Source organism: Kogia breviceps, chromosome 8 (assembly GCF_026419965.1).
Source record: "Kogia breviceps isolate mKogBre1 chromosome 8, mKogBre1 haplotype 1, whole genome shotgun sequence".
NCBI lineage: Eukaryota > Metazoa > Chordata > Mammalia > Artiodactyla > Physeteridae > Kogia > Kogia breviceps.
The window spans coordinates 56,566,625-56,590,479 of record NC_081317.1 but is presented as its reverse complement, the minus strand read 5'-3'; the positions used below and the strand labels follow the sequence as shown (position 1 = coordinate 56,590,479).

The following is a 23,855-nucleotide window of genomic DNA, read 5'->3' as shown; positions in this document are numbered from 1 at the left end:
ATTTTCCTAGTTGTTTTTACATCCAAACACCTTATCTTTGTATAAATCTTGAAGACACGTTTTGCTTTCCTTTTAACATTCTATACTTATAATGTGATAGGCTTCTCAATACTTGTTTTCTTTTGCTCTTCTATTTTCAAGGATTCTTTCTCTCTCTTTTTTTTTTCTTTCTTGAAATGAAAACTCAGTCCTGAAAAATGGTAACCATAAAAAGGAATTTAAAAAGTAAGATGATTTTTAGTATTTATTGCATGTTTATTTAGGTATGCATGTTATATACTTGAAATACTATTGTTTAAGGATTTAACCTCACAGAAGATGAGAGATTATCTCATATTTATGTTTATAGTTAAAGTTTAGGTGCTTAATAAGCAGGCTGTTGTTATAAGGTTATATTATATAATCTCATGCCTGGGAATACCTCCCTCCTGTTCCATTCCACTCCTAAACACATGGGTTGCACAGCTGCTGTATAGTTGTACACTGTCCCATGTGTATTAAGTGAACACAGCCTGCAAAAGGGTTGCATTTTGGAGCATGGTGGTAGCATGGCTGGTTGGAGACCACAGAAGTATAGCTGCCAGAGTTCTTCCATCTGGCAGCAGTGCTGCTAGGCAGCTCCACACAGGGCATAAATATATTTTTGCTGAGCACTTTTCCTGTTGCAACAGCCACGAATGCCTAGGCAGCGATGTGGGTGGCTGGCAAGATGGTCAAAGGGACTAACATAAAGGTGTTTAATTGGAGCCACTCTACTGTTTAAGGTGAAAGAACATGCAATAAAGTACGAAGAAACACATTTGAACTCTTACTATACATGCAGGAAGCTTGACAAATAGTCTTTTAACTTTTATGAAGACCTTTAAATTAAAGAATTGTGAAATTGTAGTAAAGCATAATTACTTAAAAAAATTAGCCTTTGTATGTATGGCAGAAGGTGACACAGGAATATAATTTTTGATTTTAAGAGAAAATTGTGATTGTCTTCATTTGATGAAAGTTTATGTCTGCTTTCATTAAAAATTCCCAGAACATTGAACATAAGTCAACATTCCATGGAGAAGGAGGTATTATGCAACTTGCATGTGTGCCTATCTGCATATCGGAGCACAAAATATTGACATGATAATTGCAGTCAAGCCTGAGTGAACAGTGGCCTGTGGGAATTCAGCTGGTGTTGTACCAACTGGATGGCTGCTCAGGACACAGTTTGAAATGCAAGGTGCAAGTTAGCACTTTATTCAGCACAGGCAGGCATCATTTAAAAATCCTTGGGGGCAACCCTGGTGATGTGCAGATGTTAAAACAGTCTGTTCTGAAGTGCTGATATTTTTGAACACTGTAAGAGACTTCTCAATTCTGGGTAAAAAATATTTACACACTTATTAAAGACATATAATACACAATCTTTTCCAATTCTTTTATGGATTTTTTTAGATAATAAATGTTGAGTATATGCAGAAGTAACTGGACATGAGGTTTTAAAAAAGGAACAGGAAAATCAGGAATTAAATAGAGTCATTTAATTTCTAACTATAAAATAGAAAAGATTTTGAGTTTCAACTTTGTGTACTTAGAAATGATGTTAAATGAATAAGGATATCTGAAACAATGGTTTATTATTTAGTCATGTATCAAATCTAAACTGTTATGTTCTGTTAAGTTATCAATTCTCTGTTTAAAGAGTTCATCAGTATTCCATAATTTTACAAATTCAGATTCAGATGTTATAGCCTAATTCTGTCCTTTGTTCTAGTTTGGAACTACCTGATTGAACAGGGAAAAAAAGAATAATTTTTCATGTCTCAGGCTGACTCTTCTAGTACAGGTTTTGGCTTTCACCTGTAGTTTAAATATATATTTTATATTGAAAAACAAAATATAGTAGTTAGACATTCTGGATTATGTAATAAAAATTAAGTTGTGATCTTAAGACAAAATAGATGTTTCAAGTATAGTTGAACCTTTAAAATATTTTATACCAGAGGTTTTATGTGTATTAGGATCTGTTGACTTAGTAATGTGTTTTCATTCAGAATATTAAGAGTTTTTTGTATAGCTGTTTTTACTGTGGAATAAATGTTTGAAAAATATTTGTGTTAAGTTTTCAGGTTTTTCTCTTTTTTGAGTTTTATTACATTATTCATAGATACCATTCTAGTAATTTATTATATATACTCAAAATAGGAAAATCGTTATAAAACAGTTTGTGGATAAAATAATAAATAATTTGTAATGGTATAATTCTCATTTCCCTAAACTTCCATTTTTGTGTTACTGTTTTAGAATCCTAATGCATAGTGGAAATTGAGAATGCATTTAAATGGAAAGCCCTTAATAAGATTAAAATGTACGTTTTAATAGATTCTGTTCTTAAATGAAAGAAAATGTTAGTACAGTGTTTATCTTGTGCATTAGTGTTATCTGTTAATTAAGAATAATCATCAGTCAGTTTTGCTTTTTTATTTTCTTTGTTGTCTAATTCAGACCAATATCATTGCCTCATTTATGGTTAAATGTTTCTTTTAGACTCTAATATTTCATTTTTGACATCTCATTAAAAATGGGCTCAAACCCAGAAAGTATGATCCTGTCATATTATATAATATATGGCATGGTCTATAACACAATAAAATTTTGTTTGTTAATGATTTAGAATAATTTCTCAAGATTTTTGAGTCTAGAAAAATGGCAGAAAGTTAGCATGGTAATTCATGTGGCTAAGTACAGCAATGTTAAATGCTTAAATGGGTGGTACTCTTGGGAAAAGTGATTGGAGCTTTAAACTTGTACAAATTTGACAGCCTCAGCCTCTCTTCACTTCATTTTTCATCTTAAAGAAGTCTGCAGATATTCTTAGCTCACATCATTATTGCACATCAGTGGTTCTAATTAGCTAAACAGGAGTTTGTCTCAGTCATTGATCATCATCAACTTCTTGACAGTGTCTTTATTTTTAGGAACATTTTTTAAATGTCTTGTAAATACACTTTCAGTCCATAGCACCTTATTGTTAAGCACAGATTGCTGGGCTGTACCCTTGGAGTTTCTACCTTCAGGGTGGGAGGAAGATGGTGCATTTCTAACAAGTTCCTAGGTGATGCTGATGCTATTTCTTTCGTGACCCACACTGAGTAGCACTGGGTTAGAGTGTGAGCTGTGTACATACTTGCGTTGTAGGAGGTAATTGCTCTGGTACCAAGCTAATTTGGAAGCTGTAATAATGCTTTTGTTTGGGGTTTGTGGCCTATAGTCTAATTTTTTATCTCATTTAAAAGGACCACCAGAATTTACTTTGACAAGAGTTGGTATTTTTTAGGCTTGTTACAAAAGAGTGGATTAGAAAGACTTCATCCTTGTAAATTAAACTAATTCCTGGGAAGTTAAAAATAGATTCATGTATATTCAGGAAGGAATTTGCAGAGGAAGTTTCTGACTGGAATTAATATCTTGTCTGTCTCAACCTGGGTCTTTGTCCTTGGCTAAACCCAATCATGCCCTGCCCTTTGGGATTTGAAGTTATTTTTCTCCTGATCCATATACAGTTGACCCTTGAGCAACCGGGGATTAATTCCTGTATAATTTATAGTTGGCCTCCATATTCTTGGTATCTCTGCATCCACAGAGTCAACCAACCATGGACCCTATAGTACTGTAGTGGTTACTGTTGACAAACATCCGCATATATAAGTGGATATGCAGTTCAAACTTGCCTTGTTCATGGGTCAACGGTACCTTAAATGGATGTAGTATTCTTTTTCAATAGTTATGATTTTATAATGGTAAATTAAAACTTCAAGTGATATTTTGAAATTGTATGTTAGTGACAAGTGATAAAAATATGTATTTTTAATATATAAAATAGTTTTATAGATCAGTAAAAATAGTAAGATATAAAATGGTAGATACATTGACAGACAATGGCAAATTAGTGGGGAAAAGGCATTACAATTTCTGAAAGTATGTATAGTCTTACTGTTAATAAAAGAAACACAAATAAAAAGAAAGCCTGGTTGAAGACAGTGGATTGTGATCATGCATTAAATGTTCTGATAATGCTTGGTAAAGAGGAAATAAAATAATAAAGCAAGATAAAGTGCAAACAGTAAAAATAGTAGTCATAACATGTTTGTGAAATTTCAAACGTTGTTTATTCCAACTCTCCATCTACTGTGTGCCTACATCCAGAGGGCTGACCATGGCTAGAGAAAAACTTTGAACCATGATGACTGGTCTTATGTAAATTTATGACCATTAACCTCAGTGCTTTAATGCTGCCTGGTAGTCGTCCTTTTTTTTGGGGGGGGGTTTTCTGGCTCACTTACTATCCCAATATCCTAGGAGACTATTTTATGCTTACTCACTTGTCAACTTCTTTTTTAATCTTTAAAAAAAATTTTTTTTGGCCACGTCATATGGCTTATGGGATTTTAGTTCCCCAACTACGGATTGAACTCACAGCCTCAGCAGTGAGAGTGCTGAGTCCTAACCATCGGACCACCAGGGAATTCCCAACTTCTAACACTTTGTTTCTCATTCTCACTCTCAGCTGGTAGCTGTTATAAATTTGTTAAATTAATACTTGTTAAGTAGAGCACAGGGTTGTGGATGGTGAGCCATGGTTCAGCAACAGACCAGAAGAGAAATTGAAATAGAAAAATTTATTACTCAAAGGTCCTGGAGGAAGTACTTGGCATGCTTCAAGGGACAACACGGGGAGATCAAGGCACAGTGCAGACAGAGAAGGACAGACCTGGGGCACATGCCTTTATTAAGGTTTATGGGTGTAGTACTTTCAGGTAAACCCCACAGGGTGTCTTATCTAAGGGGCACATAAGGGAAAGCATTGGAAGGCAGGGGAGACCACTGATCAAGGGCTATTGGGGAAGTCATATCAGGGACTTAAATTTACTTGTGACTCTGCAAGCTGCTATCTCTAGGGCATGTGCTTGCATGAGGGACTAGAGTCAGTTTACATTTGCTGTTCTTTGAGTTATGCTCTTGCCTCAGTGCTTTGCAATTGTTACCAGTCCCGTGGCTTGGAAAACTCTTCTGTGAGAGCTCTATGTCTCTCACTTCCTTCCTTTAAGTCTCTACCCAAATACTACCTTTAAGGACAGTTATTTGTTAATTATTCAGTAGCAACATGCAACCTTCCTTTTACTCCCCAGTTCTCTAAAGCTAGGCATCTCTTTCTCTGTTAACCCTAGTTCACTGTCCTTATTATTCTTATAGCCAATTAACATATTATATATTCACTTATATATCATTTATTTTCAATATCCATAAACTAGAATGTTAATTCCATGAAGGCAGCCACTTGGCTTATTTTGTTCACTGCAGTATCCCTGGTCCCTAAGAGAGTGCCTGTCATATACTGAGTGCTCAGTAAATTCTGAAGGAATGTAGATATGGATTTGGGGAGTGGTATTTATTTTGTTAGGTACTCTTTTAGTCTGAGAACTCTATTTCTGTAACATTCTCAGCATTTATCTCCTAAAAATATTGCTTTATCTTTTATCCCACTATTATCTACTTCTACAACTCTTTAGGCATATGTTGGAGTATCCCAGTTAAAACCTACATGTCTTAACTGAGGTTTCATATTTTTCATCTCATTGTTTTTCTATGCAGTATTCTGGATAAATCCCTCATTAATATCCTCCTTTTCACTACTTCTCTTTTTGCATCTATTTTGAGCTTAGCCCATTTAATTGTTTTTTGATTTGTTGATCATAATTTTTATTTTCAACGTTTTTTTTTTAAAAGAAGTTCTACTTTTTAAAAATTTATTTTATTTTTGGCTGCGTTGGGTCTTTGTTGTTGAGGGCTTTATCTAGTTGTGGCGAGCTGGGGCTACTCTTCATTGTGGTGCACTGGCTTCTCGTTTCAGTGGCTTCTCGTGTTGCGGAGTACGGGCTCTAGGCACGTGCACTTCAGTAGTTGTGGCACGCAGGCTCAGTGGTTGTGGCACACAGCCTCAGTGGTTGTGGCTTGTGGGCTCTAGAGTGCAGGCTCAGTAGTTGTGGTGCACGAGCTTAGTTGCTCTGCGGCATGTGGGATCTTCCTGGACCAGGACTCGAACCCGTGTCCCCTGCATTGGCAGGTGAATTCTTAACCACTGTGCCACCAGGGAAGTCCCGTATTTTCAAGGTTTCTAACAGATTATTTAGATCTACTTGTTTTTGTTTTATTTCTTGTTTTTGTTTATAATTTAGTCATTATTTTGTGTCTTTAAAGATACTTATTTTAAAATCGTTTTCAGAGTGTTTTAATGTTTTCATTTTGTCTAGAATGATTGCTTCACATTATTGCGTTAGTGTGTGCATGTGTTGTGTTTGTGTGTAGAGCATGTTTTTTCATAATGTGTTTTGGATTTTTTGTCTGTGGTCACATCTTGTGTGGGAGGGTTGCTGTTATGGTTCTCATCCTCCTCTTTCCCCACTACTCCTCCTTTTCTAATGCTTTTTTCTCTAGAAATTTTGTTCTTGTCACTAAATTGTCACCCTCACCGCAACCCCCCATCCTGAAATAGGTTTCATATTGGTAGTTTGGGGCTCTTAGCCAACAGTACAACAGAGGATTTACTATACTTACTACATGAGCTGTGGGGTGCTTTGGCTCAGCTTGTGATTGGATGCTGTATCTATAAACTTTTGCCTTTATAGACTTTAATTTAAGCCTTAATTCCAGGCAAGGATGGGCAGAAGTTTTTTCAGCCTTCTTTCAGGTGATGGGAGTTCCACCCGAGTCTCTGAAACAATGGGCCTGACTATGCTTCTACTTATTGAGCAGGACATGTTTATTCCCTGTTGTCTCCAGGAGCCAGCCTCCTTTCCACCTTAGCCTGCATCTGGATCTGGACAGCGGACAGCAGCTTCATCCCCATTCATAGCATTGTACTTCTGTTTAGTTTGTGATCCTCAGATGTGACTGTGTCCTTAATTTTTTTAGCCTGCATCTGGATCTGGACAGTGGACAGCAGCTTCATCCCCATTCATAGCATTGTACTTCTGTTTAGTTTGTGATCCTCAGATGTGACTGTGTCTCCTTAATTTTTTTCCTTTATGTTTTTCTATTAATACTATAATTTAGAGAATATAGAAGAGCCTCAAAGTGTGAGCTTACTATGCTAACTTACTGGAAGTCTAATTTAAAATTTTTTAATGTATTATTATACCATCTGCATCTATCTCCTTTAACTAGTGGTGTGCTTTTTTTGTTTTTTTAATTGAAATATACTTGACATATAATATATTAGTTTCAGGTGGACTACATAGTGATTTAATATTTATATACATTATGGAATGATCATGGTAAGTCTAGTAATCAACTGTCCCCATGCAAGATTATTACACTCTTATTTACCCTATTCCTTATCCAGTATGTTGCATCCCTGTGGTTTATTTATTTTATAACTGGAGGTTTGTATCTCTTAATCCAATTCACCTATTTCCCTCCCCTCCTTCTCTGGCAACTACCCATTTGTTCTCTGTATCTATGAGTCTTCTTCTGTCTTGTTCTGTTTGTGTTTTCTTTTTTTTGGTATGCGGGCCTCTCACTGCTGTGGCCTCTCCCGCCGCGGAGCACAGGCTCCGGACGCACAGGCCAGTGGCCATGGCTCATGGGCCCAGCTGCTCCGCGGCATGTGGGATCTTCCTAGACCAGGGCATGAACCCGCATCCCCTGCATTGGCAGGCGGACTCCCAACCACTGCGCCACCAGGGAAGCCCTGTGTTTTTTTTTTTTTTTTTTCTTCTGTTTTTCAGATGTCGCATATAAGTGAATTCATATGGTATTTGTCTTTCTCTGACTTATTTCATTTAGCATAATTCCTCCTAGATCCATTCATGTTGTTGCAAATGGCAAGGTTTCACTTTATTATACCTAAGAAATATGCCATTGTGTATATATACCACATCTTTATCCATTCATCTACTGATGGGCACTTAGGTTGCTTCCATACCTTGGCTATTGTGAATAATGCTACAATGATCATTAGTACACTTATATCTTTTTGAACTAGTGTCTTTGTTTTCTTTGGGTAAATACCCAGAAGTGAAATTGCTGGATCATTATGGCAGTTCTATTTTAAACTTTTTTAATTTTTTGAGGAACCTCCATACTGTTTTTCATAGTGGCTTCACCAGTTTACATCCCCACCAACAGTGCACATCCTCACCAATACTTGCTATTTGTTGTCTTTTTTTTTTCTTTTTTTCTTGCGGTACTCGGGCCTCTCACTGCTGTGGTCCCTCCTATTGCGGAGCACCGGCTCTGGACGTGCAGGCTCAGCGGCCATGGCTCACGGGCCCAGTGGCTCCACGGCACGTGGGATCCTCCCAGACCGGGGCACGAACCCGTATCCCCTGCATTGGCAGGCGGACTCTCAACCACTGCGCCACCAGGGAAGCCCCTATTTGTTGTCTTTTTGATGATTGCTATTCTGACAGGTGTGAGGTGGTACGTCATTGTGGTTTTAATTTTGCATTTCCCTTATGATTAGCGATGATGAGCATCTTTTCATGTGTCTGTTAGCCATCTATATGTCTTCTTTTGAAAAATGTCTATTCAGGTCATCTGCCCATTTTTATCTTTTTTTTTTGGTGTTGAGTTATATGAATTCTTTGTATATTTTGGATATTAACCCCTTATCATCAGATATACTGTTTGTAAATATCTTCTTCTATTTAGTATGCTTCCTTTTTGTTTTGTTGATTGTTTCCTTCATTGTGCAAAAGTGTTTGAGTTTGATGTAGTCCCATTTTTAAATTTTGCTTTTGTTTACCTTGCCTGAGGAGGCAGATCCAAAAAAATATGCTGTGACTGATGTCAGAGAACATAGTGCCTAGGTTTTCTTCTAGCAGTTTTATGGTTTCAGGTCTTTTATTTAAGTCTTTAATCCATTTTAAGAGATTTTTTTTATGGTGTGATGAAGTGGTCCAGTTAGAATTTTTTTTTTTTGCATGTAGAGGTCCAGTTTTACCAATACCATTTATTGAAGAGGTTGACTTTTCCCCATTGCATATTCTTTCCTCCTTTGTTATAGATTAATTGACCATATAAGCGTGGGTTTATTTTTGGGCTCTATTCTGTTCCATTGGTCTATGTGTCTGTTTTTGTGCCAGTACCATACTATTTTGATTACTGTAGCTTTGTATTATTGTTTGAAATCAGAGTGTGATACCTTCAGCTTTGTTCTTCTTTCTCTAGATTGCTATGGCTATTCAGGGTTGTTTTGTGTTTCCATACAAATTGTAGAATTATTTGTTCTAGTTTTGTGAAAAGTGCCATTGGTATTTTGATAGGTATTACATTGTAGATTGCCTTGGGTAGTATGGTCATTTTAACAACATTGATTCTTCCAATCCAAGAACATGGTATATCTTTTCATCTATTTGGGTCACGTTAAATTTCTTTCATCAGTGTCTTATAGTTTTCATAGTATGAGTCTTCTACCTCTTCGGTTAGATTTATTCCTAGGTATTTTATTCTTTTTGATGCAATTGCAAATGGGATTTTTCCTTAATTTACCTTTCTGATAGTTACTTGTTAGTGTATAGAAATACAACTGATTTCTATATGTTGATTTTGTGTCCTGTAACTTTATTGAATTCACTTATTCTAATAGTTTTTTTTGTAGCTTCTTTAGGATTTTCTATAGTATCATGTCTCCTGCAAACAGTGGCAGTTTTACTTTTTCCTTTCCAATTTGGATTTGTTTTATTTATTTATTTTTCTAGTCTTGATTGCTGTGGCTAGGATTTCTAATACTATTTTGAATAAAGTGCTGAGAGTAGGCATCCTTGTCTTGTTCCTGATCTTAGAGGAAATGCTTCCAGCTCTTTACCTTTGAGTATTATGTTGGCTGTGGGTTTGTCATATGGACTTTACTATGTTGAGGTAAGTTCCCTCTATTTCCACATTCTGGAGAGTTTTTATTGTAAACAGGTGTTGAGTGTATGATCCTTTTAATGTATTGTTGAATTTGGTTTGCTAATATTTTGTTGAGGATTTTCAACAATAAATCCTCTAATTTTCTTTTTTTGTCTTTGTCTGGTTTTGGTATCAGGGTGATCCTGGCCTTGTGGAATGAGTTTGGAAGCATTCCTCCCTCTGCAGTTTTTTGGAATAGTTTGAGAAGCCTATTTGTTAACTCTGCTTTAAATATTCGGTAGAATCCACCTGTAAAGCTGCCTGGGCCTGGACTTTTGTTTGTGGGGAGTTTTTTGATTACTAATTGAATTCCATTACTGTTAATTGGTCTGTTCATGTTTTCTGTTTCTTCCTGATTCAGTCTTAGGAGTCTGTATATTTCTGGGAATTTGTCTACTTCTTTTAGGTTGTCCAATTTATTGGCATATAATTGTCCATAGTAACCTTTATGATCCTTTGTATTTTTATGGTGCTGGTCTTAACTTCTCTTTTCCCATTTCTGATTTTATCTATTTGGGCCATTTCTCTTTTTTTCTAAATGAGTCAGTTTGGGATGGAATGTTCTGTATATATTGATTAATTACATCCGGTCTACATGTCATTTAAGGCCAGTGTTTCTTTATTGATTTCTGTCTGTATGATCTTTCCATTGATACTAGTGCTGTGTTAAAATCCCCTACTGTTATTGTGTTACTGTCAGTTTCTCCCTTTATATTTCTTAATATTTTCTTTATGTGTTTAGGTGCTGTTATGCTTAGTACATGTATATTTACATTATATCTTCTTGTTGGGTTGATCCCTTGATCATTATGTAATGTCCTTCCTTGTCTCTTGTTACACTCTTTAAAGTCTATTTTGTCTGATATAAGTATTGCTACCCCAGCTTTGTTTTTGTTTTCATTTGAATAGAATTCCTTTCTCCATCCCCTCACTTTTAGTCTGTATCTACATCTGAAATGAGTCTTGTAGGCAGCATAGATATAGAACTTATTTTGTGTCCATTTAGCCATTCTTTGACTTTTGATTGGAGCATTTAGTCCATTTACATTTAAAGTAATTATTTAATAGCTATGTATTTATTGCCATTTTGTTAATTGTTTGGGGATTGTTTTTGTAGGTCTTTTTTGTTCATTCTCTTCTTGTTCTTTTGTTTACTCTCTTCCCTTATGATTTGATGACTATCTTTAATGTTATGTTTGGGTTCCTTTCTCTCTTTTTGTTTGTGTATCTGATATATGTTTTTGATTTGTGTTTACCTTGAGGTTCATATATAACAACCCATATATATGTGATTAATTTAAGTTGATGATCTCTTTAAGTTCAATACAGTCTAACAACCCTACATTTTTACTCCACCCAGCCCCACATTTAATGTTTTTGATGTCATGTTTTACCTCTTTTTGTATTTTGTATCCTTTACATATTATAATAATTATTTAGTATGGATATAGATGATTTTACTACTTATGTCTTTTAACCTTCCTACTAGATTTATCAGTGACTGATGTACTACCTTTACTGTATGTTTATCTTCACCATTATTATTTTTCTTTCATAATTTTCATATTTCTAGTTGTGGCCTTTTTTTTCTGCTTATGGAAGTTCCTTTAACTTTTCTTGAAAAGCCATTTTAGTGGTACTGAACTCTTTTAGCTTTTGCTTGTCTGTAAAACTATCTTTCCTTCAAATCTGAATGATAGCCTTGCCAGGTAGAGTATTCTTGGTTGTAGACTTTCCTTTCATCACTTCGAATATATCGTGTAACTCTCTTCTGGCCTGCAGTTTCTGCTGAAAGGTCAGCTGATAGCCTATGTTTGTTCCTGTGTACTTAACAGGTTGCTTTTTTTTCTCTTGCTGCTTGTAGGAGTCTTTTATTTTAATTTTTGCCATTTTAATTATGATGTGTCTTGGTGTGGACCTCTTTGGGTTCATCTTTTTGGGGAGTCTCTGATTCCTGGCCTTGGATGTCTGTTTCATTCCCCAGGTTAAGGAATTTTTCTGGTATTATTTCTTCAAATAAGTTCCCTGCTACTTTCTCTCTCTCTTCCTCTCTGCCACCCCTATATGCAAATGTCAGTATGCTTGATGTTGTTCTAAAGGTCTCTTAAACTATTTTCCTTTTTAAAAATTCTTTTTTTCTTTTCTGTTTGGGAGAGTTCTACTACTCTGTCTTCCAGGTGCTGATCCTTTACTCTGTATCATCTAATGTACTGTTGATTTCTTCTACTGTATCTTTTATTTGTTATTGTATTTTTCAGCTCTTGTTTGGTTTTTCTTTATATTTTTAAATTCCTTTTGGAATTTCCACTGTGTTCATCCAGTTTTCTCCCCAGTTCATTGAACCTCTTTTTGATCATTACTGAACTCTTTTTCAGGTAGATCATTTATCTCCACTTTGTTTAGTTCTTTTTTTTTTTTTCCCTGAGGTTTTATGTTATTTGTTTGGAACATATTTCTCTGTCTCCTCATTTTGCCCTATTATCTATGTTTATTTCTGTATGTTAGGTCAGTCAGTTACATTTCCCAATTTGGAGAAGTAGCCTTATGTAGGAGACACTCCATGGGGTCCAGTAGCACACTCCCCTCTCATCACCAGAGCTATGTGCTTTAGGGGTTCTCCTTATGTTGGCAGCATGTACCCTTCTGTTGTGGGGGGCCAACTACTGTGGATATGTTGTTAGGCAGAGCTGGCCCCTGACCCAACTGGCTGTGAGGCTGTGCCTCATGCAGTGGCTGTAGGCCTGCTGGAGAAAAAGGTAGGTTTTCTGTGTCATTGGCTGTATGCCCAGGGGAGCCTTGGGCTGGGTCCTTGCACAGCTGTCTGTGCAGCCTGGGGTGATTTACGGCTGGTGCTAGCCCACAGGTGGGTGCCAAGTCCACTGGTGCTAGTAGAGTAGAGGGAGGATTCCAGAATGGTACTTGCCAGTGCTGGTGTTATTGCAGTAGAACAAGTCCCCCCAAATGGCTGCCACCAGCATCTCTGTCCCCCAGGGGGTGCCAGTTGCCTCTACCTCTCCAGGAGGCTCTCCAAGACTAGCAACTGGATCTGATCCAGACTCTTTTCATACCGCTGCCTCTGCACTGGAACTTGGACTATGTGAGATTTTGTGCATGCTTTTTAAAAGTGGAATCTCCATTGCCTGTAGCTTCCAGCTCTTCTGAACATGAGCCCCACTGGTTTTCAAAGCCAGATGTTCTGTGGTCTCATCTTCTTGGTGTAGGATATCTGGGCTGGAGAGCTTGACATGGCACTCAGATCCCTTGCTCTTTGGAGAAGACCTCTAAAATTGTGATTATCCTTCCAATTGGGGGCCACCAATCCTGGAGTGTGGATCCTGACTATATTGTGTCTCCACCCGTCCTAACCATCTTATTGTGGTTTCTTCATGTCTTTATTTGTGGAGTATCTTTTCTGCTAGTCTTCAGTTTACTCTCATAAATAGTTGCTTCATAAGTAGTTGTAATTTTCATGTTGTCCAGGGATGGAGGTGAGTTCAGGGTCTTCCTACTCTGCCATCTTGGTCACCAGCAGTGGCATGCTTTTATGATTGGTGTCTCTTAATTCTAATATCCCCTGTGCCTTCTAAACTCCTTTGCTTCATCTCACTCTTTCTTAAGTAAGGGTTCTTTCTTCCTACCTGTATACTTTGTGATTCATGTGTGAATTAGGTACAGATTTCTGTTTATTTTACCTATTTTTAAAGTTAAAAAAATATATAACTGAGCACCCAAAACAGTTCTCCCCCATTTGTTTATTTATTTATTGGCCATACCCCATGGCATGTGGGATGTTAGTTACCCGACCAGGGATTGAACCTGTGCGCACTGCATTGGAAGTGCAGAGTCTTAACCACTGGACTGCCAGGGAAGTCCCCCCCATTTATTTAATGTTGGTTATTAGTAAGTCTTTAGTTTTCTCTTTTGAGGCTTTTACTTAAAAAATGATAACTATTTTATTCTTAACATAATTGCATATATAAAGCATGTACATTAACAAGAGCATATTAACATATTCATTGATTATTTTAAATTTATGATATAGTGGCTGTTGTAATCAAGATTAAATATGTTTTAATATGTTTTGTAATGCATCTAAATATAGAAACTAAACTTTTTTTTAGTATGAAGTTGTCTTAGTTGTCAGCAGTTGTAAGTTGTTGTCCCTTGCCATATGGTTTCTGATTAATTCTGAAAGAGCTGTCAACTTCCGATAATTTAATTTTCTATATTTTAATGTGAAACTCATTATCAGGATGAGAAAATTTAAAGAATTGACTACCAATTATGACTAATAAACTTTCAATATATATATTTTTTGTTTCTAGAGAAAAACAGAAATCTGAAGCAAAAGACAGAAAAGTTTTAGAAATTCTGCAAGTCAAGGATGCTAAAATACAAGAATTGGAACAGGTTGGTGTTACAACAGAAAATACTAAATTTATAATATTTGTTCCAGGTAGTAGGTTTTTACAAATATTTAAAAATTTTTTTGCAATAATGTTCATAAAGAATATCAGGGTCATTATGTCAAACTACTACTGTAGTCACGTTACTATAGTACTTTAGTCAGTTATTCTGTGTTTTCTGAATTAATAGACTATGTTATTTATACAATAAAACTCTTAAGATGATATTGTGATCTTATAGTAGTAACTATCAATCAATCACTTTTTGTTGAAATCTGCTTTTTTTTGTAGCAATTATCATTCACTTCTGAAACTTAGAAATTTTAAAATGGTTTAATTTTTAGAAAAGGTTTAACAACTGGGATGATTCTATTTGATCTTTTGAAAACTTGCATTTTCAAATTATGCAATTCTATAATTGTCATTATACAATTACATATAACTATATATTTTAAGTTATATGTAATTATATACTCAGTATATTACCACTACAAAAATCCATGTGGTCATTGCTTCCAGGAATAATCTTCAAGGTATTAACATCTTAAAAATAAAGGTGAAAGAAATTTAAGAATGGCCTATATCATGATATAATATTTAAATTCATTTTATACACAGTAGCTCTTTATAGGCTAAATTATCTTTATTTTCTAGATTAAATGAAGGTTCCTTCTGGCACCTATGCTCTTCCGACTTCTTACTCTATTTCCCTTCCTAGCTAGTTAAACAGTCATGAGAACTTTCTTCTAAGGTTGGTTATTGTTATTAAGTTGTTTTATTAAAGGACTAAAAATGGAAGTTAATGTAGATAAAAGATTAAATATTTTTTCATTTTCTACATCCACATAAACTTGTTATAAAGTTGAATATAGATTCCTATATGACATATAAATTTGAAATTTATACCTTTTCCAGCATTGTATTTTCCTTATGAAAATGTCATAATTGGTGCTATAGTGATAAAATTTTAAAAGTAACTTTTTAGTTTATTTTGGGAAAAAACAGTAGTATTTGCCACTCGAATATCAAACAATATCAAAATGAATTTTAAAATAGATAAATATTGCCATATGCCTTGTATATTAATTAGGCTAGTCTAAGCTGTCTAATAGATACAATGTTAAGACCTGGAAGTGGCAAACATCATTTGTACCAGCATTTCATTGAGAAAAACCAGTCGTGGCCACTGCAAGATTCAGGGGATTTGGGAAAATGTAGATCCAGGCTGAGCAGTCTCTTCCTCAGTCACAAGTCTGTTCTGTGGGGGAGAATAGATTTTGGCACTCTTTTTGATATCCTTTGGCATTAAGTTTGCAATGCTTTAGGGAATGCTCAGTTTACCAGGTCTAGATAGTAATAGCATAACATTTTAAAAAATGTTGACTTTCTTAAATGACAATATATTTTTCCTTTGTCTTTCCTAAATTCTTTTTCTACTTTTCCTTGGGTAGATATTATTTCATTATTTACTTTTTGAGTAGAATCGTTTAGCTCATAAAATATTAAATACCCATGAGAGAAATTATTTTTTAGGCACCCAGTTTGTTTTCTAGGGCCTTTAATTTCTTAGCCTAAACCATGTATACTTTTGTGCAATAATGGTTGTCACTTTCTACAGGGTATATTTTCAGTTTAGTTCAACAAATTGCTGTATTAAATGTAGACATTATCTTGTGATGGTACTGTGGAAAATTCAGAGTTAAATTTCTTGCCTTTAATGATTTCTAAGTCTCTATGAGCAGTAGGGTGGGGATAAAAGTGAGGTGCAAGTAACCATATTCTGCTACATTAGATTAAGATTCTGTGAGGGTGGGGACCCTTGTATACCCAACATCTAATATTTACCATATTGCCTGATTTATAATAGATGCTCTTTGAATATTTTTAAATGTATGACTTAAACTGAATAAAACCAATGTATTTTAAGTGCCAGGAGAGAATCACAAGCAGAATGCTATAAAGATTCGAAGGAAGGAGAGATTAAATTCTGTGGAGAGGTCTTAAGATATTCAAATGGTTTTAATAGGTAGAGATTACAGGAGGATTTGCCGATGGTGAACATCAGGCAAAATTCTTGAAGGTGGGAGTGTAGAGTATGTTTGGGTGATACTGAAATTTATAGTTTGTTTCATAGATAATATGTAGCAGTGTAGGCTGAGATAAGACGAATGTTATATTAGACCTGTATTAAGGAAAGGCCTTGATTGCTTGAATGAAGTAGTTGGATTTATAGGCCAAAGGAATCCATCTAAGCTTTTCATTCACTTAAGTTAATTATAATCTCTGAAAATAAAACTGATAATCCATTATACAATTAGAAAAAGAAAAGCAGAAAGTAGGATTATTTTATAGTATAAGAGTAATAACATGAACCTGAACTATTAGTTTTGCAAGAGTTAAAGATATATAAATTAGAACCATAAGGAACTGACAGTAATTTGAAAGTGACTCTTAGATTTTCAGCCTGGAGAATCCAGGAGAGCAGTGGTGTTGTTGTCAGAAAGAGGGTTATTATAAAGAGGTACAACTTACTGTGAGGATGACTTCTGAGCTTCTTTTAGACAATTTGTGTTTTAGCTATTGGTGGGAATTCCATTTAGAGATTTTTAAGCAAACCATTGAAAGCATGGATCCAATCCTTGGGAAGGAGTTTTCTCCTTGATATATAGATATCTAATGTTATAGTTAGAGGGAAGACTTTAAACAGGATTTTAAGAACTATATATTTGCTGATGTTATTAATGGGTGAGAGGAAGAACAAGTTTCGGTTAAAGAGATGAAAAGACTGTTCAGAGAAGTAGAAAGAGAGAAGTATAATATCATATGTCATGAATCGAGAGAGGAGAGTTTCAAGAAGCAAAAGGTGGTTAATGTAAAATGTTACAGAATTCATGGGGTTTGTGAAAAAATAATAAATTCAGCAATCATTAAGTTTTTAGTGATTTTAGAAAGCAACACAACTGGAATGTTATATGACATTTTAAGAGATCACTGAATTCTTAGAAAGTAATGGAAACAAATGAGGAAATTTAACAGTGCAGAGAAAGAAATTTTTGCATTTAAAAAATGTTAGGCAAAATATTTGAAAGTAGTGGAGAAGGAAATTAAAATACACAATACAAGAAGACTTAATTGAGTTAACAGAATTCTAGTTGAAGGTGGACACCATGAGATCAAGAAGATAAGATTTAATACATTTATTCTAATTTTTTCATCTTTTTAGTCATTCAGATTATATCTTAATTTTCTTCTTAAACTATTATCTTTCCTCCAGCATTCTGTCAGTTAAATTTGTTATATATTTGTTCATCCTTTAACATTGCATATTTAGATGAATCTCTTGTATATACTATTTGGTTGAACTTTGTGTCTTGACTCAATATTTACGTCTTTACCTTTTTAAAGGTAAGTTTATTCTATCTGCGTAAGATCTGATATACTTATTTGATCTTTGTTCTCTGATTGACCTTATGCTTTCTGCTTTAGTATTTTCTTTGTCTTTTAAAAATTTGCCACATATCTGTCTTCTCTTCATTTGTGTGTGTGTGTGTATGTGTGTGTATGTGTGCATGCACTCTTACATTGATAATTTGGAAGGTTTAGGGTCTGTATCAGTTCTTCTAGTGATTAAATTTATTATTTTATATATATTATTTAACACTATACTTTTAAAAATTGAAGTATAGTTGATTTACAATTTTATGTTAGTTTCAGGTATATAGCAAAGTGATTCAGTTATATATATGTGAGTATACATATATGTATATATATACTTTTTCAGATTATTTTCCGCTATAGGTTATTTCAAGATGTTGAATATAGTTCCCTGTGCTATACAACAGGTCTTTGTTGTTTATCTTCTTTTTTTTAAATTAAAAAAAAATTTTTAACATCTTTATTTGAGTATAACTGTTTTACAATAGTATGTTAGTTTCTCCTTTACAACAAAGTGAATCAGTTATGCATATACATATGTTCCCATATCTCTTCCCTCTTGTGTCACCCTCTCTCCCACCCTCCCTATCCCACCCCTCTAGGTGGTCACAAAGCACAGAGGTGAACTCCCTGTGCTATGCAGCAGCTTCCCACCAGCTATCTAACTTACATTTGGTAGTGTGTATATGTCCCTGCCACTCTCTCACATCATCACAGCTTACCCTTCCCCCTCCTCATATCCTCAAGTCCATGCTCTAGTAGGTCTGTGTTTTATTCCCGTCCTACCACTAATCTCTTCATGACATTTTTTTTTCTTAGATTCCATATATATGTGTTAGCATATGGTATTTGTTTTTCTCCTTCTGACTTACTTCACTGTGTATGACAGACTCCAGGTCTATACATCTCATTACAAATAACTCAGTTTCATTTCTTTTTATGGCTGAGTAATATTCCACTGTATATATGTGCCACATCTTCTTTATCCATTCATCTGTTGATGGACACTTAGGTTGCTTCCATGTCCTGGCTATCGTAAATAGAGCTGCAGTGAACATTTTGGTACATGACTCTTTTTGAATTATGGTTTTCTCAGGGTATATGCCTAGTAGTGGGATTGCGGGGTCATATGGTAGTTCTATTTGTAGTTTTTTAAGGAACCTCCATACTGTTCTCCGTAGTGGCTGTATCAATTTACATTCCCACCAGCAGTGCAAGAGTGTTCCCTTTTCCCCACACCCTCTCCAGCATTTATTGTTTCTAGAGTTTTTGATGATGGCCAATCTGACCGGTGTGAGATGATATCTCATTGTAGTTTTGTGCATTTCTCTAATGATTAACGATGTTGAGCATTCTTTCATGTGTTTGTTGGCAATCTGTATATCTTCTTTGGAGAAATGTCTATTTAGTTCTTCTGCCCATTTTTGGATTGGGTTGTTTGTTTTTTTTGTTATTGAGCTGCATGAGTTGCTTATAAATTTTGGATATTAATCCTTTGTCAGTTGCTTCATTTGCAAATATTTTCTCCCATTCTGAGGGTTGTCTTTTCGTCTTGTGTATAGTTTCCTTTGCTGTGCAACAGCTTTTAAGTTTCATTAGATCCCATTTGTTTATTTTTGTTTTTATATCCATTACTCTAGCAGGTGGGTCAAAAAAGATCTTGCTGTGATTTATGTCATAGAGTGTTCTGCCTTTGTTTTCCTTTGAGAGTTTTATAGTGTCCAGTCTTATATTTAGGTCTTTAATCCATTTTGAGTTTTCTTCTTTTTTGTAGGGTGTAAGGAAGTGTTCTAATTTCATTCTTTTACATGTAGCTGTCCAGTGTTCTCAGCACCACTTATTGAAGAGACTGTCTATTCTCCATTGTATATCCTTGTCTCTTTTGTCATAGATTAGTTGACCATAGGTGTGTGGGTTTATCTCTGGGCTTTCTATCCTGTTCCGTTGATCTATATTTCTGTTTTTGTGCCAGTACCATGTTGTCTTGATTACTGTAGCTTTGTAGTATAGTCTGAAGTCAGGGAACCTGATTCCTCCAGCTCCATTTTTCTTTCTCAAGATTGATTTGGCTCTTCGGGGTCTTTGTGTTTCCATAAAAATTGTAAAATTTTTTGTTCTTTTTCTGTGAAAAACGCCATTGGTAGTTTGATAGTGTTTGCATTGAATCTGTAGACTGCTTTGAGTAGTATAGTCATTTTCACAATATTGATTCTTCCAATCCAAGAATATGATATATTTCTCCATCTGTTTGTGTCATCTTTGATTTCTTTCATCAGTATCTTATAGTTTTCTGAGTACAGGTCTTTTGCCTTCTTAGGTAGGTTTATTCTTAGGTATTCTGTTCTTTTTGTTGCAATGGTAAATGGGATTGTTTCCTTAATTTCTCTTTCAGATCTTTTGTTGTTAGTGTATAGAAATGCAAAAGATTTCTGTGTATTAATTTTGTATTCTGTGACTTTACTAAATTCACTGATTAGCTCTAGTAGTTTTCTGGTGGCATCTTTAGGATTTTCTATATATAGTATCATATCATCTGTAAATGGTGACAGTTTTACTTCTTCTTTTCCAATTTGAATTTCTTTTATTTCTTTTTCTTCTCTGATGGCCATGGCCGAGACTTCCAAAACTATGTTGAATAAATAGTGGTGAGAGTGGACACCCTTGTCTTGTTCCTGATCTTAGAGGAAATGTTTTCAGTTTTTCACCATTGAGAATAATGTTGGGTGTGGGTTTGTCGTATATGACCTTTATTATGTTTAGGTAGGTTCCCTCTATGCCCACTTTCTGGAGAGTTTTTTTTTTCTTTTTTTTTTTTAAATTGTAAATCGGTGTTGAATTTTGTCACAAGGCTTTTCTGCATCTATTGAGATGGTCATATGGTTTTTGTTCTTCAGTTTGTTAATATGGTGTATCACAGTGATTTGCGTATATTGAAGAATCCTTGCATCCCTGGGATAAACCCCACTTGATCATGGTGTATGATCCTTTTTATGTGTTGTTGGATTCATTTTGCTAGTATTTTGTTGAGGATTTTTGTGTCTATGTTCATCAGCGATATTGGCCTATAGTTATCTTTTTTTGTGATATCTTTGTCTGGTTTTGCTATCAGGGTGATGGTGGCCTTGTAGAATGAGTTTGGGAGTATTCTACCCTCTGCAATTTTTGGAAGAGTTTGGGAAGAGTAGGTGTTAGCTCTTCCCTAAATGTTTGATAGAATTCCCCTGTGAAGCCTTCTGGTTCTGGAGTTCTGTTGGTTGGAAGATTTTTAATCACAGTTTCAATTTCATTACTTGTGATTTGTCTGTTTATGTTTTCTAGTTCTTCCTGGCTTAGTCTTGGGAGGTTATACTTTTCGAATAATTTGTCCATTTTTTCCATGTTGTCCATTCTGTTGGCATATAGTTGCTTGTAGTAGTCTCTTATGATCCTTTGTATTTCTGCGGTGTCAGCTGTAACTTCTCCTTTTTCATTTCTAATTTTACTGATTTGAGTCCTCTCCCTTTTTTTCTTGTTGAATCTGTCTAAAGGTTTATCAATTTTGTTTACTTTCTCAGAGAACCAGCTTTTAGTTTTATTGATCTTTGCTCATGTTTTCTTCCTTTCTATTTCACTTATTTCTGCTGTGGTCTTTATGATTTCTTTCCTTCTACTAACTTTGGGTTTTGTTTGTTCTTCCTCTAGTTGCTCTAGACGTAAGGTTAGGTTGTTTATTTGAGATTTTTCTTGTTTCTTGAGGTAAGATTGTATTGCTATAAACTTCCATCCTAGAACTGCCTTTGCTGCATCCCGTAAGTGTTGGGTTGTTGTGTTTTTCTTGTCTTTTGTTTCTTGTTATTTTCTGATTTCCTCTTTGATTTATTCAGTGATCTCTTGGTTATTTAGATGAATATTGTTTAGCCTCCATGTGTTTATGGTTTTTACATTTTTTTCCCTGTAATTGATTTCTAATCTCATAGCATTGTGGTTGGAAAAGATGCTTGATACGATTTCAATTTTCTTAAATTTACTGAGACTTGATTTGTGACCCAGGATGTCATCTCTCCTGGAGAATGTTTTGTGTGCACTTGAGAAGAAAGTGTATTCTGCTGCTTTCAGATGGAATGTACTCTAAATGTCAGTTAAGTCTGTCTGGTCTAATGTGTCATTTAAGGCTTGTGTTTCCTTATTAATTTTCTGTCTCGCTGATCTATCCATTGGTATAAGTGGAGTGTTAACGTCCCCCACTATTATTGTGTTACTGTCAAATTCCACTTTTATGGCTGTTAGCAAGATTTGCATGGGGTTTCTTTCTTTTTTTGTGTGTGGTACGCGGGCCTCTCACTGTTGTGGCCTCTCCCGTTGCAGAGCACAGGCTCCAGACGCACAGGCTCAGCGGCCATGGCTCACGGGCCTAGCCGCTCCGCGGCATGTGGGATCTTCCCAGACCGGGGCACGAACCTGTGTCCTCTGCATCGGCAGGTGGACTCTCAACCACTGCGCCACCAGGGAAGCCCTGTTAGCATTTGCCTTATGTATCGAGGTATTCCTAAGTTGGGTGCATAAATATTTACAATTCTTATATCTTCTTGGATTGATCCCTTGATCACTATGTAGTGTCCTTCCTTTTCTCTTGTAATAGTCTTTATTTTAATGTCTATGTTCGGGCTTCCCTGGTGGTCCAGTGGTAAGGAATCCACCTTCCAATGCAGGGGATGCAGGTTTAATCCCTGGTTGGGGAACTAAGATCCCACATGCTGTGGGGCAACTATGCCCATGTCCTTTAACTATTGAGCTTGTACGCCTCAACTGGAGAGCCTGCGTGCCACAAACTACAGAGCCCATGCGCTCTGGAGCCCACATGCCACAACTACAGAGCCCACGTGCCCTGGAGCCCATGTACCACAGCTAGAGAGAAGTCTGCGTGCCACAACTAGAGAGAAGCCTGCATGTTGCAACGAAGAGCGTGTGTGCTGCAACCAAATATACTGCATGCTGCAACAAAGATCCTGCCTGCTGCAAGTAACACCCGGCGCAGCCAAAAAAATAAAATAAAATAAAGTCTATCTTGTCTGATATGAGTATTGCTACTCCAGCTTTCTTTTGATTCCCATGTGCATGGAATATCTTTTTCCATCCCCTTACTTTCAGTCTGTATGTGTCCCTAGGTCTGAAGTGGGTCTCTCGTAGACAGCATATACACAGGTCTTGTTATTGTATCCATTCAGCCAGTCTGTGTCTTTTGGTTGGAGCATTTAATCCATTTACATTCAAGGTAATTATCGATATGTATGTACATTCAAGGTAATTATCGATATGTATGTCCCTATTACTATTTTCTAAATTGTTTTGTGTTTGTTTTTGTAGGTCTTTTTCTTCTCTTATGTTTCCTGCCTAGAGAGTTCCTTTAGCATTTTGTTGTAGAGCTAGTTTGGTGGTGCTGATTTCTCTTAGCTTTTGCATGTCTGTAAAGCTTTTGATTTCTCTGTCGAATCTGGATCAGATCCATGCTGGGTAGAGTAATCTTGGTTGTAGGTTTTTCCCTTTCATCACTTTAAATATGTCCTGCCACTCCCTTTTGGCCTGTAGCGTTTCTGCTGAAAAATGAGCTGATAACCTTATGGGGATTCCCCTGTAGTTTATTTGTTGCTTTTCTCTTCCTACTTTTAATATTTTTTCTTTGTATTTAATTTTTTTTTTAGCTTGATAACATGTGTCTTGGCATGTTTCTCCTTGGGTTTATCCTGTATGGGACTCTCTGCGCTTCCTGGACTTGGGTGGCTATTTCCTTTCCCATGTTAGGGAAGTTCTTGAGTATAATCTGTTCAGATAGTTTCTTAGGCCCTTTCCCTTTCTCTACTTCTTCTTCCGAGACCCCTATAATTCAGATGTTGGTGCATTTAATGTCCCAGAGGTCTCTGAGACTGTCCTCATTTCTTTTCATTCTTTTTTCTTTATTCTGCTCTGCATCAGTTATTTCCACCATTCTGTCTTACAGGTCACTTATCTGTTCTTCTGCCTCAGTTATTCTGCTATTGATTCCTTCTAGGGTATTTTTCATTTCAGTTATTGTGCTGTTCATTACTAATTGTTTGTTCTTTG

The 23,855-nt window shown here is 35.7% G+C and overlaps 1 protein-coding gene across 3 annotated transcripts in view; it reads left to right on the top strand.

The window, feature by feature from the left end:
* CNTLN (centlein) overlaps window positions 1-23,855 on the top strand; it is a 360,902-nt gene that overhangs the window by 72,496 nt on the left and 264,551 nt on the right. For all 3 annotated transcript variants that reach the window (XM_067041446.1, XM_059071063.2, XM_067041445.1), the window contains exon 3: window positions 14,262-14,346. In XM_067041446.1, coding sequence (XP_066897547.1) covers window positions 14,262-14,346 — 85 coding nt within the window. The remainder of the gene's footprint in view (window positions 1-14,261; window positions 14,347-23,855) is intronic.